Genomic DNA, 13436 nt, shown 5'->3' with positions numbered 1-13436 from the left:
ATAGTGCAATATGCCAAGCTATGTCTCAGACCTCTCCAAGCCTGGCTAGCTCCCCCTCTTGCCATCACCTGGACTCAGTGCTCATGGTGCCTGCCCAGGTCCTCATCTCAGTGGTGGCTGGACAGCCACATGGTAGGTGCAGGGATAGCCTTCTCAAGACCCCAACCAACATCCCTAGTATCTGACACATCAGCCCTTGGTAGGGGAGCCAACCTACAGTTCATCAGGGCATCTGGTCCCAAGATGAACTCTTCCTCCATATCGATATCAAGGAGTTGAGGGCAGTGCATCTAGCATGCCAGGTATTTTTTACCACACGTTGGGCAAGACTGTTTCTGTTCTCACGAATGATATTACGGCTATGTGGTTCCCAACCTTTTTGGCTCAAGGGCCACAGATATCATTTTTACAACCCTGAAGGGCCAGCAGGTCCCCTTCCTCCCCCCACTTCAGTCAGATAGAAGGAGTTCAGTGAGGAGGCTGCCTCCTCGCTCATCTCCTGTCTCCCTGGCTACAATAGGGAAACTGCGCATATCCCGTAGCCTGGTATGCTCCACCTGGGTCCCTAGGCAATGGCTCCCTTCTGCAGTCAGGGGGATGGAATATTAGTGCTCCCTTCCCTCTGGATCCAGCAGGGACCCCAGCACCTAAGGACCCAGGCAGAACACTTTGTCGTTCTCCCTGCTACAGCCAGAGTGAGGGGAGCACTGATCTCCCATCCCCTTGGCTGCAGCAAGGAGCCTGCCCCGGTCTTTTAGCTCTGCGGAAATGTGTGCTGCGTGGGTCCTTAGGCAGCGGCTCCCTTCTACAGCCAGCAGGAGTGGAGTGGCAGGCCACTTTTGGCCCCTGGACCACAGGTTGGGAACCGCTGTTCTACATAGACAGACAGGGTGGTGTGTGTTCTTCCCCCATGTCAGGAAGCAATCCACCCGTGGGAGCTCTGCATTGCTCATTCCATCAGTCTAGAGGCATTGTACCTCCCAGGGACATAGAACCAGCTAGCAGATAACATCAGAGGGCTTTCTCCTCTCACCATGGGTGGTCTCTCCAATTGGACATTGTGAGGGGCATCTTCCAACAGTGGTGGGAGTCCCCTTTTAATCCCGTTTGTCACCTGCAACAACAGGAAATGTGATCATTTCTGCTTCCTGCGAGTCACAGCTCAGGGTCCCTCTCAGATGCATTTCTGTTGTCATGGACAAGGCACCTGTACTTCACATTTCCTCCTATCCTGCTGATTCACAAGGTTCTGATGAAAATCAAGTGAGACCAAGTGCGAGTCATTCTCATACCCCTGCGTTGCTGAGGTCACATTGCTTCACCGCCCTCCTTAGGCATGTCTGTGGAGGCACTGCTATGGCTTCCGCTGCACCTGGACCTGAACTCCCAGGACCATCGTCAGCTACTGCACCCAAACCTCAGTTCTTTTCATCTGACGACTTAGAATCTCCATGGCTGAATCTGGAGGAGCAAGCTTTCTCAGAGCAAGTCTGTGAGATCCTACTGGGCAGTAGAAAGCCCTCCACCAGAGCCACCTACCTTGTGAAATGGGAGCAGTTCTCCATATGGTGCACCCAATGGCAAATTCCACCTTCGCAGTCTTCTTTGCAGCTCGTTTTAGAGTACCTCCTACTATGGAAACAACAAGGACTAGCTTTCTTTTCAATCAAGGTTTCACTTAGCTTTCCTTCCCAAGCTTGACAACTGATCTGTCTTCTCACATGAGATGGTGGTCTGTTTTCTCAAAGGCCTTGAGAAAATGTACTCCTAGGTTAGAGATCCCATCCCTTCCTGGGAACTGAACCTCATCCTGTCAAAGCTTATGAGGCCTCTCTCTGAACCGCTAGCAACATGCTCATTGTTACACCTGTCCTGGAATGTGGCCTTTCTGGGGGCGATCATGTCAGCCAGAAGAGTCTCAGAGATCTGGACCCTCACATTGGAGCCCCCATGTATGGTCTTTCAAGGACAACCTTTCCAGTTGCAACCATGCTCGTCGTTCCTTCCAAAGGTGGTCTCATAATTCCAGCCAGTTTTCTACCTGAAACCATGTGAAGAGAGAGGAACAGCGCCTTGTTGGGTGTTAAGTTGGGTTTCTACATTCAAAGGACCAAACCATTCCGTAGATCTACCCAGCTGTTCAAAGCAATAGTGGAAAGAACGAAATGTCTGCACAGAGAATCTCATCATTTCTTGTATCTGAGCGTGTTACGAACTTGCGAGCATCTTGCCCCCAGCTAATCTAACGGCTCACCCCATAAGGTCTCAAGCCTCCTCCACTGCTTTCCTAGTGCAAGTCCTCCCGATTCAGGACATTTGGAGGGCAGCAACCTGGTTGTGTCACTTCACATATTCATAATGCACTATACGATCATATAGCAGGCTAGAGACGATGCTGGCTTTGGCCGCATAGCCTTAGTCAGCCAGTCCTTGAACACTGAACCCACCTCCTGTACAACTGCTTGTGAGTCACTTCCATTGGAATAGACATGTGTAAGCACTTGAAGAAAAAACTGTTACTAACCTTTCTGTAACTGTTCTTTGAGATGTCTTGCATCTGTCCGTTCCAAAACCCACCTGCTGTCCCCCTCTTTTTGAAAGTGATTGGTAAGAAGAAACTGAAGGGGAGCCGGGTCAGCAGGGCCCTTTTATACTGCGCTATTAGCGTGCAACAGCAAAGGGCTCTGGAGCCATCCCAACAGATACCCCTAGGGGAAAATATTCTGGTAGCTGTGCATGGGGTGTGCACGCACCTACATTGGAATGGGCACGTGCAGTACATCTCAAAGAACAACAGTTACGGAAAGATTAGTAACCAATTTTTTCATGTAAGGCCTCTTGCCTCATATGGAGCAGCTTAATTGATGTTTATAAAGTACGTTGGCATCTTTGGTATGGAGGGATTATTTAAGGGCTCGGTTTTGTTATACCCTACAGTTCCATTCCCAGAGGGTTACTTATTCTTTGCCTCTTTTCTGCTTTGACACTCTAGCTTTGGTCTTCATTACCACACCCCAGCCATTATTTAATCCTGGTTGGCTATATATATTCCATAACCCCATGGATGTGGAGGGAACTCTCCTGGTCTCTGAAGAATTTGCTGTCTTCAACTTCACTACCCCCAAAATCCTCCAAACTCAGGCTTCATTTCCTCGAAAACTGTGCAAGGGGAGAGCTAGGCTGGAAAGAGAAGCAGCTGGATTTTATCTCCTCACCACCTTGTGTAGTATGGACTGCTTCTTCCTTGTGCTGCTGCTGTTCAACCCACAAAATATGGCTTGTTATTAATAGTGTCTCAGTATCTCCGTGATTGAATGAGAAAAAGGAATCAAAGGAAGCCATTAATAGGTGGCTTTCACAAGCCTTGTTTTTTTCTATATTGAGGTCAACCTGGTAATTAGAATCTGGAATCCGTACATCAAATCTGCCGCCTCCAAACCAGGGAGTCGTAACGATAAGAAAAGCAAAACCAAACTGATCCTGCTTCTAATCTCCCTGCAGAAACGCTTTCTGATAGATTGCCTGGCACCCTGATTGACACAGGAAAGCTTTGTGTTTGCTTCATTTTTATGAGCTAATACTAAGCCATTGGTTTAATTTGATGCTTCTCCCTGCCCAAACCCATTTGTCTCTGTTTTTATGACCTCCTTTAGCCTGTCTCTATCTTTATCTGTTGTATGTTTCTTGGCACTGACTGATCCAGCAGCTCTCTGGTAATGGTAACAACTCTAAATGCTCTACTATAGTACAGACATGTGACCTTAGTCTAACTGCAGCACAAGTGCTGCTTCAAAGTCAAAAAAGGCTGAAGCACTGTATTCTTTCCTCAGAATTCAAGTGCCCAAGTGGTACTGAGTGCTGAGCACTGCTTGGGGTTCAGGTACAAAGGCAGCTAGGCAGTGTGGTCTGAATCTTCATATTTGGCATCTAGACACTTCCACGCTCACCCCCAAAGAATCATGCTGCAGCACTAACTTTAAACCTCTGTAAAGTATTTGCAGGAAATTGTGAAAGGCTGAGACTGCACTCCCCCAGATGAGTTCAGCACTCAGGGCACAGTCTGACTAGAATTGCTCACAACAGAGAGAGAGAGAGAATATGACTTCATATGCTATGGTGTAAACAGGACTTGGCAACCCACTTTATTCACGTCAGCATCTTTGACGTCAAGGTTTTTTTAATTAATAGTAATATTCTGAACTTTCCTCAGACGTCGAAAGTCCCTGTCCGCCCAGGCTGGCCAAGTGGCCACAAACAGTGAAGAAATCGCTCTCCCACTACCCCTGTGTTAATGCTATTAATTCCATTGGGTAAAATGAGGTTAAGGGCTGGACTTGGCCACTTTTGAGGTGAGCGGTACCATACCAAGTGGCTCTCCCAAGATTGCACAGTGAGGTGGTGAGAGTGAATACAGCCAAGAAATAGTGATTGCCAGCTCCTGCACTAACCCTGGAGTCTCCCTGCTTTGTGAATTTTGATCTGCAAACCAGAGCACACAAATTGAAGTGTGTGCCTACCTTACCTGGAAAGCAGCCAGCTTGTATGGTCAGGCTCCCAACTGACAGGCCGCAGCACCCAGGCCCGCCAGGGGTTTCAGAGAGACAGTAAAATGTGCCCAGCATAGCATCTTCCCTGGCCTAGCCAGATCCAGTCTGTCCTGCACTGGATGGTTCAGAATACCCCATGTGTGATGGTCACACTTGATTCAAATCCCCATCCCCCTGTGCAAGTTTATCAGGGAAGAGATGATAAGGAATGTGTTGCCTTCCTTGATACCGTCTTGTGTCAGTGCCTTACTAGAAGTGCATACATGCACCACCAAATATGAGAACTCCTGAAACTGGGGGTTTAGCTGGGCCCAAGACCCAACTATGGGAGGCAGTTCTGGTCCAGAACTAGAATTGTACAGCTCCGACCCATTTGTTAAAGCTGAAGAGGGCTTTAGCCATTTATAATCCATGAGGAAGACTGCATAACGTGAGACTTCATGTGCGTGTTAGACTCCAAGTCATAATTTATAATTCACAAGTGTGGGAAGAAAGGTCCCTTCTCCAGGTGTGGTGAAAGACTGGTCCTGCAGTATAGACTGGGCAGTGACAGATAAATGTTTAAATAAATCAGTGTGTTAATAAAAACTGAGCAAGAGAGAGGTGGAAAGTGAGAACTGGAATAAAAGGCCATTAAGGGATAGATGGAATATAAAGTGAAAGGGATTCATGGAGCAGTTGGTGTGAACAAAAGGTGAGAATGGCGATGGGCGAGATCAGTGCTAGGTTAACACCTGTGGTAACAGAAAGATGGTTACTAATGAGACACTGGTACCCAGAAGGAACAGCACAGAATGCCTAGTGTGCCCCCTTTGTATTGTGCTGCCATCACTTCAGGTTATGTCAGTCACATTTCACTTTCCATTGCACGCAGCTTATATTGATCTTTTCAGTGCCAGTCTGTCAGTTACATGGCATCAACACCTCAGTGTTTTTTGTTTTTTTTTATGCCTCCAAGTGAGGCTAGAGTTTGGGCACGGCTACACTTAAATGCTGCATTGGCGCAATTGCGCCGTTGTAGCACTCTAATGAAGATGCTCTAAGCTGACGGGAGAGAGCTTTCACGACAGCGTAGTTGATCCACCTTCCTGAGAGGTGGTAGCTCTGTCGGCAGGAGATGCTCTCCTGTCGACAGAGTGCTGTCTACAAGGGGTTAGGTTGGTGTAACTACATCACTCGGGTGTGGATTTTCATAGTGGTGTAGACCAGACTCTTGGTAGCCAGCATGGTTAGCTAACTTACAAAGCGCACATTTCCCTCTGAATGTATGTTTCACATACCCCTCTCCACCAGGCCAGTTGGTTTGAAATTGATTGGGACACTGACTTCACTTTACTGCCACCCAACGAGCCTGATGGCCTTTACCCCATGTTAAATATGATATCATAGCCTACACCTTCTCCCTTTGCATTCTATGAGTTGTATGGAGGAAAGGATATAGAGTATCTGTCCTGGATCCAATGCAGGCTAGCTTTTGACTAGCCCAGATCCTGCCATACATATAGAAAAGGCGAGAAAAGCTTCTTTAAAGGGATCCACACACAGGAATCATCCAAACAGCACAAAGGCAGCTGTGATGTTTCTGGGCAACCTTCCGATATCCAGCAGTTTGAGTAGTCCTTATCACCCCACAGCCAGCTTCGGCTACCTCAGCAAGATGAGGGTATTGAGATTCAGGCTGGGAGGGTTTGGTGGTGATGCAAATAGGCGCTCTTCAAATCAGTATGCCAGCCTACTGCATCCACTGGTGGTGCCAGGCCTGCGATAGCTTAGCTTCCATTAGCACATGGTAGGTAAATGAAGGAGGTGACTCACTGTTATCACAGATCTGCATTTGTGAACTGCCCTGGTCTAGTAACTGCATCTTCTCTGCGACCCTCTGCTGTGCAGGCCACAGGGAGGAGTAACAGAATCTGCAGAGGGACGATATTTTTTTATTCTGTCCCATGCTCAAATGTGTGCTAGTTGCCTAATTAATGATGCAACTTAAATTATTTATTAATTAATTAACAGAAACTATGACACCTAAATGAAAATAGATGGTCGTTTGTGTACAAATGTGATTGCAATTTTCAATATATTGAGTTTTCAAATTGGGATGTCAGATGGTTTCATTGTTGATTCTGCCACTCATAGTTTGACTTTGGACATGTCACTGATTTCAAGGCAGATGCATTGTTCTCCCTGTTCAGGTTCCATATACTTGGCTACTGTGTTGCCTCCCTCTCGTCCTCTGGGCAGCCTCAAAAGTTCACACCTAGGACCATGAAAGAGGCAAAATATCTTGGAATGTGATACTAAGATTTCCAAAGTCACTCAAATGTAGATAATGCTACCTGTGCTAATAGTTCTCTTTGGAGTAAAAGAAGCACATAGCACTTGTCAGTGTCTGTCTGGCTTTTAAAAAGAAGTATTTCCCTTTAGATTAAGGTTTAACATACACACAACTTGCCCTAATGACAAAAAAGGGTTCCTAAATCAGGTCTGCAGTGCCACATTTCACCAGCAGGTGTCACCTACATAGACAGTCCCTCACACAGGCAGGCATTAAAGCAGATGTTAAACAATCCAATCTGAAATAGGTGCTTACTATTCATTAATGGCTTGCAGTACATCTTGAGAAAGTAACTCATCCCCACTATTAAAAAACCTTTACCGAGAAAGACGCCCGCAGCAAAGTGTATGCTAACCTGTTTAGTTTCCCTATGATCGAGTGTCTGTTTCTGATGTTTGTTTTGCTTTTTCCATCAGCAATCCCAAAGTTCAGGTGGAAGCAATTGAGGGTGGTGCTCTACAAAAACTGCTGGTTATTTTGGCTATGGAACAACCACTGGCTGTGAAGAAAAAGGTAAGCTGGCAATAATGTGTACGTATTAATGTTTTCAAAATATGTCACCCAGGTGTACAGCCACTCTTGCACTGGAACCATTAGACAGTGATGTGATCTTTGCTGCCTGTTCATGGATATGTGGTAGTTTATAATTAGGCACATTCACAGAAGTGGTGTCAGGCTATGTGCAGTGGGTCAAATTCAGCCCTGAGGTCCATGGGCATTTCCCCCCATTCCACCTGGGCTGGTGGGGTTTGGTTTTTCTTTCACTGCATTCAGGATGACCCCCGTTATGGTTCACAAGCTGCAGCTGTGTATTAACAAGAGAACCTTCCCCTCGGGTGTACAGTGCCATTAGCTGGCCCATGCTTGTGTCATTTCATGGCAGCGATGGGCCTTGCCCTATTTTAAAAGGAAAACTGAGATCACACAGCAGAGTTCATACTGTTGGGCAGACAGTGCTGTGTGTTCGATAGTCTGGGAGGGAAGGAGCTGATCCCGGTGGCAGGCATGGAGATCACAGGCTAAGGAACATAGGAGTTGACATTCTGGAGAAGATAATTGCTGCATCCAGTTTGGTGTCCTGCCTCTAGCAGGGGCCAATATCTGATGCTTCAGAGGAAGGCGAAAAGCTCTCTGATGCCCCTAGCTAAATGTGCAGTGCTGTACATTGGGGTACAGGATTCTTCACTCTCCCCTTCACTGATCCATTTGCTTGCTGAAGCATGAGATCTGATTACCCTTACCTTAACATGCAGAGCTACAAATGCTGTTTTTGGTTATAAAATTATCTAGCTCTTTTTACAATCCAGGCCCAGCATTTAACTCAGTGACCTTCTGGGACAGTGAATTCCACAGGGGGAGTAGAAAAAGTAGCTCTTGTTACTCAATCTTAATGCACCTACCATTAATGTAATGCTCATAGTATTTTAAAAAGAGAATCCCATGAAAGAGTTCCCCTTTAGCCTGAAAAAAACCCGAGTCTCAAGGGATGCCTTTGTCCTAGAGAGGAGAGCAAGAGACTGAGGCATATACTCACATGAAAAGGTTCCTTTCTAGTCAAGGCTGCGCAGATAGGCTTGGTAAAGCTGCACGTGCTAGAAATGTTTGCACCTTGTTCCTGAAAACTACATTGAGTGTCCTGCTGTCCTAACTCAGCGTGTGATGGGGAGAGTGTGACGACCCACAGGGGTGGTGAGGAGGTATTTAGGGAAGGGTTTGAAAACGATTGCCCTTGAGTGCAGTCTGCTTCATTCCAAAAACAAAACTTTTGCCTTTTTCTAAAACTCTGAGATAAGTCATTTCTGGTAGCTTCCAGAGACTGGGTGACTTCACCAGAGGCTCAGGAATCACCCCAATATTTTATTTAATTTCTGGCAGAGCTGTTACAAGGAACTCAAGAGAGCCCTTTCAGCATGCAGGGAATTTAATTAAGTGACCCCTTTTTCTTGTGTTATGATAGGGTAAGGTTTTCACTGTCCTCGTCATAATTTGAATGCCTCCATCTAGTCTCCTTAATCCGTCCCCTTTCCAGGCTAAACACTTCTAGATGTGACAATCTCTCTTCAAATCTAAGCCCCCACCATCCTGTATGACAATCTTGGAAGCCGTTCTCTGAACATAGGGCATGGCTGCGGTGTGTAGCACAGGACTGCAGCTTGATGTGGTGCTTCAGTATTGGCTGCAATGCATGTAACATTCATGTATGACAGGAGAGATTTCTAGTCCCATCAGAATGAAGACATGGTGAGTGCAGGAGAGTCATATTTCTGTCCAGCCGTGCTGGGGAGAAGAAGACAGCATGCTAGCACACTGTTACTATAGCAAGGAGGAGACAGATGCTTCCACTAAACTACTGCAGGCAACTAAGAGATTGTAAAATAGAAATAAATTGGATTAGAAAAAAATTGTTTTGTTCGGATCTGCCCGCAAAGGGTGCAGGAAAAAAAGAAACACACACACACACACACACACACACACACACACACACACACACACACACACACACACACACACACACACACACACACACACACACACACACACACACCCCCTCTGTTGTGCAGTAAGGAGTTGGTTCAAATGTTGGCAGGCTCTGAGATGAACGATCATTTCAGAAGCAGACTTTCCTGAGGGGCAGAATGGCAGCATGGGCGCTTTTCTCAGCACTTAGCGGGTCGTCTTGAATAACCATGTCTGTGAATAACAGAGAGGTGTGATATCAATGTGTGGCCGCAGATTGCCTCCTGTCTTAGCCTTAACCACATGCCTGCAAAAGTTCTGAAAGGGCAAGAGCACCTCAAGGACTCCACCACTAGCCAAAGCAATGCTTTGTTAGGATTAGTTATCTGTACTGCGGTAGGGCCTAAAGATCCTGAGCAGAACTGGGACTGTACTCACACTGCATCTTGTCTTAACCTGGGTTATGAACTCTGTCTGAGTGAGAGCAATGAACAGAGAGGGGAGAGTGAGAGTGATGTTCTGAAGGTTTAGAGAAACACAAGTTCAGCGTTTATTCAAGCAATCTGAACTTTGACGAGGCTTCAGTTCAAGTGATGGCATAGGTCCAATTTAGTTATTTTAACAAACCTGTTGCCCAAAATAGGCTCAATGAGAGCAGAACCAACCTTGATCTGCAACTGCCTCTCTCATGTTACTCTGTTTCAGCACTTCAATGTGGTGGTGAATTGAGGCTGTATAAATGCCATAGACAGGGTTAGTATCAGCAGCAGCTAACCCAAGTAAAAATTTCATTGGCCCTGCATCGATCCCAAACCTTGTATCTAGTATGGGAAAGACTCAGACCCATGTCTTTGCCATTAGGTCCCATTCTCATTTGGACTGGTTATGTGCTCCAGATCTAGAGGATGACTTCCTGCATATTCAAGCACACCCCCACCACAGCAGGAGGAATGCAAGGTGGAGAGGCTACAAGAGCTTTAAGCACAAAGTATTTCGCTATCTCAGCTCTGGTATTCAGAAAGAGCCTCTTGTGCAACTCCACTCTCTAGGGCTGCATTTGTTTATCACGCTCTTTGAGGAATTGTAGCAGCAGCAGATACAGACAGATGTAACCCCTGCCTAAGCAGCAGCCTCAGTCAATTGTCCTGGGAGATAAAGAATATAAACCCTTTGCATTTCTAGACCCCCTTTCACCCAGGGATCTCAGGCTTTTCCTGAACATCAGTTAAGCCACACAGTACACATGTGGGATAGGCCAGTGATTGTTTTCCTCACTTCACAGAGGAGGAACCTGGAGCATAGAGAGGTGAAGTAATGTGCCATGGGTCACACAGTGAATCAGTAGCAAAGCCAGGAACACCTGGAAATCCTGACTCCAGTCCTGTGATTTAACCACTAAACACTGTTTGGAACTTGCTTTAACGAGGAGGCAGTGTTATGAACTGTGTGTTGTATCTGACATCATTTAAAGTAATTGTTGGCTCCAAAGACTTTTTTTTTTTGCTATAAGCTGGGGATGTATCAGTTCAGAGTGACAGAGGAGGACAAAGACCAAGGTGTACTGGTACAGGAGGCCTATGAGCAGCCAATGTGATGTGGCCGTGAAAAAGGCTAGTGCAGTCCTAGGATGCATCAGGTGAGGTATTTCCAGTAGAGCTAGGGAAGTGTTATTGCCATTATACAAGGCATTGGTGAGACCTCATCTGGAATACTGTGTGCAATTCTGGTCTCCCATGTTTAAGGTCAAACTGGAACAGGGTAGAGAGAAGAGCTACTAGGATGATCAGAGAAATGGAAAACCTACTTTACGAGACGAGACTCAAGGAGCTTGGCGTATTTAGCTTAACCAAATCAAGGCTGAGGGGGGATATGATTGCTCTCTATAAATATATCAAAGGGATAAATACCAGGGATGGAGAGGAGTTATTTAAGTGGCAATTTTGACACAAGAACAAATGGATATAAACTGGCCATCAATAAGTTAAGGCTTGGAATTAGACGAAGATTTCTAACGATCAGAGTGAAATTCTGGAACAGCCTTCAAAGGGGAGCAATGGGGGCAAAAAACCTAACTGGCTTCAAGACCGAGCTTGATAAATTTATGGAAGAGATGGTATGACGAGACTGCCTACAATGGCATGGGTCCATCTGTGACTGCTAGGAGCAAAAATCCCCAGTGGACGGAGATGGGGAGGGCTCTGAGTTACTACAGGGAATTTATCACAAAGTGTGTCACTGATGGGTCTTGATGACTTGCCCAGGGTCCAACTGATCACCATGTTTGGGGTTGGAATTTTTTCCCCCCAGGTCATGTTGGCAGAGACCCAGGGTTTTTTGGGTTTTTTTGCCTTCCTCTGCAGTGTGGGGCACAGGTCACTTGCTGGTTTGAACTAGAGTAAATGGTGGATTCTCTGTAACTTGAAATCTTTAAACCATGATGTGAGGACTTCAGTAACACAGCCAGAGATGATGGGTCTATGACAGGAGTAGGTGGCTGAGGTTGTGTGGCCTGCAATGTGCAGGAGGTCAGAGTAGATGATCACAATGGTTCCTTCTGGCCTTAAAGTCATAGTATATATAGCCAGTCTGTCTGTGAGAGCTGCATTGATATGTTGATAGCATCTAACCTGGAGAAGGGGCAAGGGCATGATCCTGAGTGGTGCTGAGCACCCACAGCTCCCCCTGAAGTCAGGAGAGGTTGCAGGACCAGATGGCAGGGCTATGTCTACACTAGCTTTAACTGAGCTCTGGGCTCACTTGTACAGCCCCCACTAAAGCACATGATGCCGCAGCTTTGCTGCTTGGTACCTGAGTTAGCAAGATGAAAGCTAGTGTGGGCCTGTCTGCAGGCCCACCTCTGACTGCAGTGGGGATGTACCCACAGGCTGTGAGTTCCTGGAAAACAAATGTTTGTAACAAGAACGGATAGTTTGGATGAAACACCACACTCAGGTCACTCGCTGGTGAGGAGAGATTTAAATTAATGAGGGCAAGTGCTTGCAGAGCAGCACATCATGAGTGAACACGGTTGTGTTTTTCTCCCATGATTAGAAGTCATTAAGTAAGATTGTTGATGGGCTTTTAAATTGCAACCATATTATGTAGCTTTAATCAGCTGCCTTTTGTGACCATCCGTAAAGGAAGATGAAGCCAGAATATGAGGGGCTCTTCAGAACACAGACTGCTGAGCAAGAGTTCATTTTCAGAAATGCAGCTGTTGCTGGACTAAGAGACTGATTGACTGTTGTGCTTGCCAGGCTCTCTTTGCTTTGTCTTCGATGCTGAGACACTTCCCCTATGCCCAGCTGCAGTTCCTCAAGCTTGGTGGCCTTCAAGTGCTTAGAAATCTCTTCAAAGAAAAAGGCATGGAGACACTCTACGTACGTGTTGTGACGCTGCTCTATGACCTGATTGTGGAAAAGGTAAGAGAGGGCTGTGGGGCAGTTTGCTGGAGCCCACGTTCACTGGATGCCAGTGAAGAAGTGAGCTATACACCCGGGAGTGAGGGAATGCATGTGAATTGGGAATACGTGTAGGGGTGCAAGGTTCTTAAGATGTTCATTAAAGGGCAGCTGTGTCAAGGCCAAACAGAGGGGCACAGGATATATTTTTTTTTTAATGAAGCAAAACTAACTCCAGCCCATGCCAGTGCCAACTCAAAGAATTGAAGCAGAAGAGAAGATGGTTCTCAACTGCTTTTCCTGCCTGTCTCTTTTTAACCCTGAATGGGTGGACAGTCAGTGTGCACTGAAAATAAAGTTTTCTATGTGGTGGAAATGATTTTGCTGCAGGATTGTGGGAAAAGAAATCTGAGTTATTTTTCCTTTTCTCACCACATATGGTAAATCAAAGTATAAATACAGTGCCGTGAAACCTGCCAGGAGCAGCCACCCAAGAGACCAGCAAAAGTCAGTTATGTAGCAGAGGTGGGACCTTAATTAAAGGTCAGAGAAAATGTTGCAGGAAACCTTGGGGAGACTCAAGCGGTCCCTCCAGACATGGGGTTGCTTATTAGCAAGACTCATCCTTTGTGCGTGTTTCATTGTATCTCTGCTGATTTCCAGCCTTTTCTTCCGCAGATTTGGATTTGTTTTTAT

At 46.2% G+C, this 13436-nt stretch overlaps 1 protein-coding gene across 1 annotated transcript in view; it reads left to right on the top strand.

Annotated features, from left to right (window-relative positions):
• SIL1 (SIL1 nucleotide exchange factor) overlaps positions 1 to 13436 on the top strand; it is a 171206-nt gene that overhangs the window by 152828 nt on the left and 4942 nt on the right. The window contains exons 8-9 of the mRNA XM_067566797.1: positions 7299 to 7395; positions 12597 to 12761. Coding sequence (XP_067422898.1) covers positions 7299 to 7395; positions 12597 to 12761 — 262 coding nt within the window. The remainder of the gene's footprint in view (positions 1 to 7298; positions 7396 to 12596; positions 12762 to 13436) is intronic.

This window comes from Emydura macquarii, unplaced genomic scaffold (assembly GCF_026122565.2).
Source record: "Emydura macquarii macquarii isolate MOO-44397 ecotype Brisbane River unplaced genomic scaffold, CSIRO-AGI_Emac_v2 contig_2768, whole genome shotgun sequence".
NCBI lineage: Eukaryota > Metazoa > Chordata > Testudines > Chelidae > Emydura > Emydura macquarii.
This window is presented reverse-complemented; position numbering and strand designations above follow the sequence as displayed.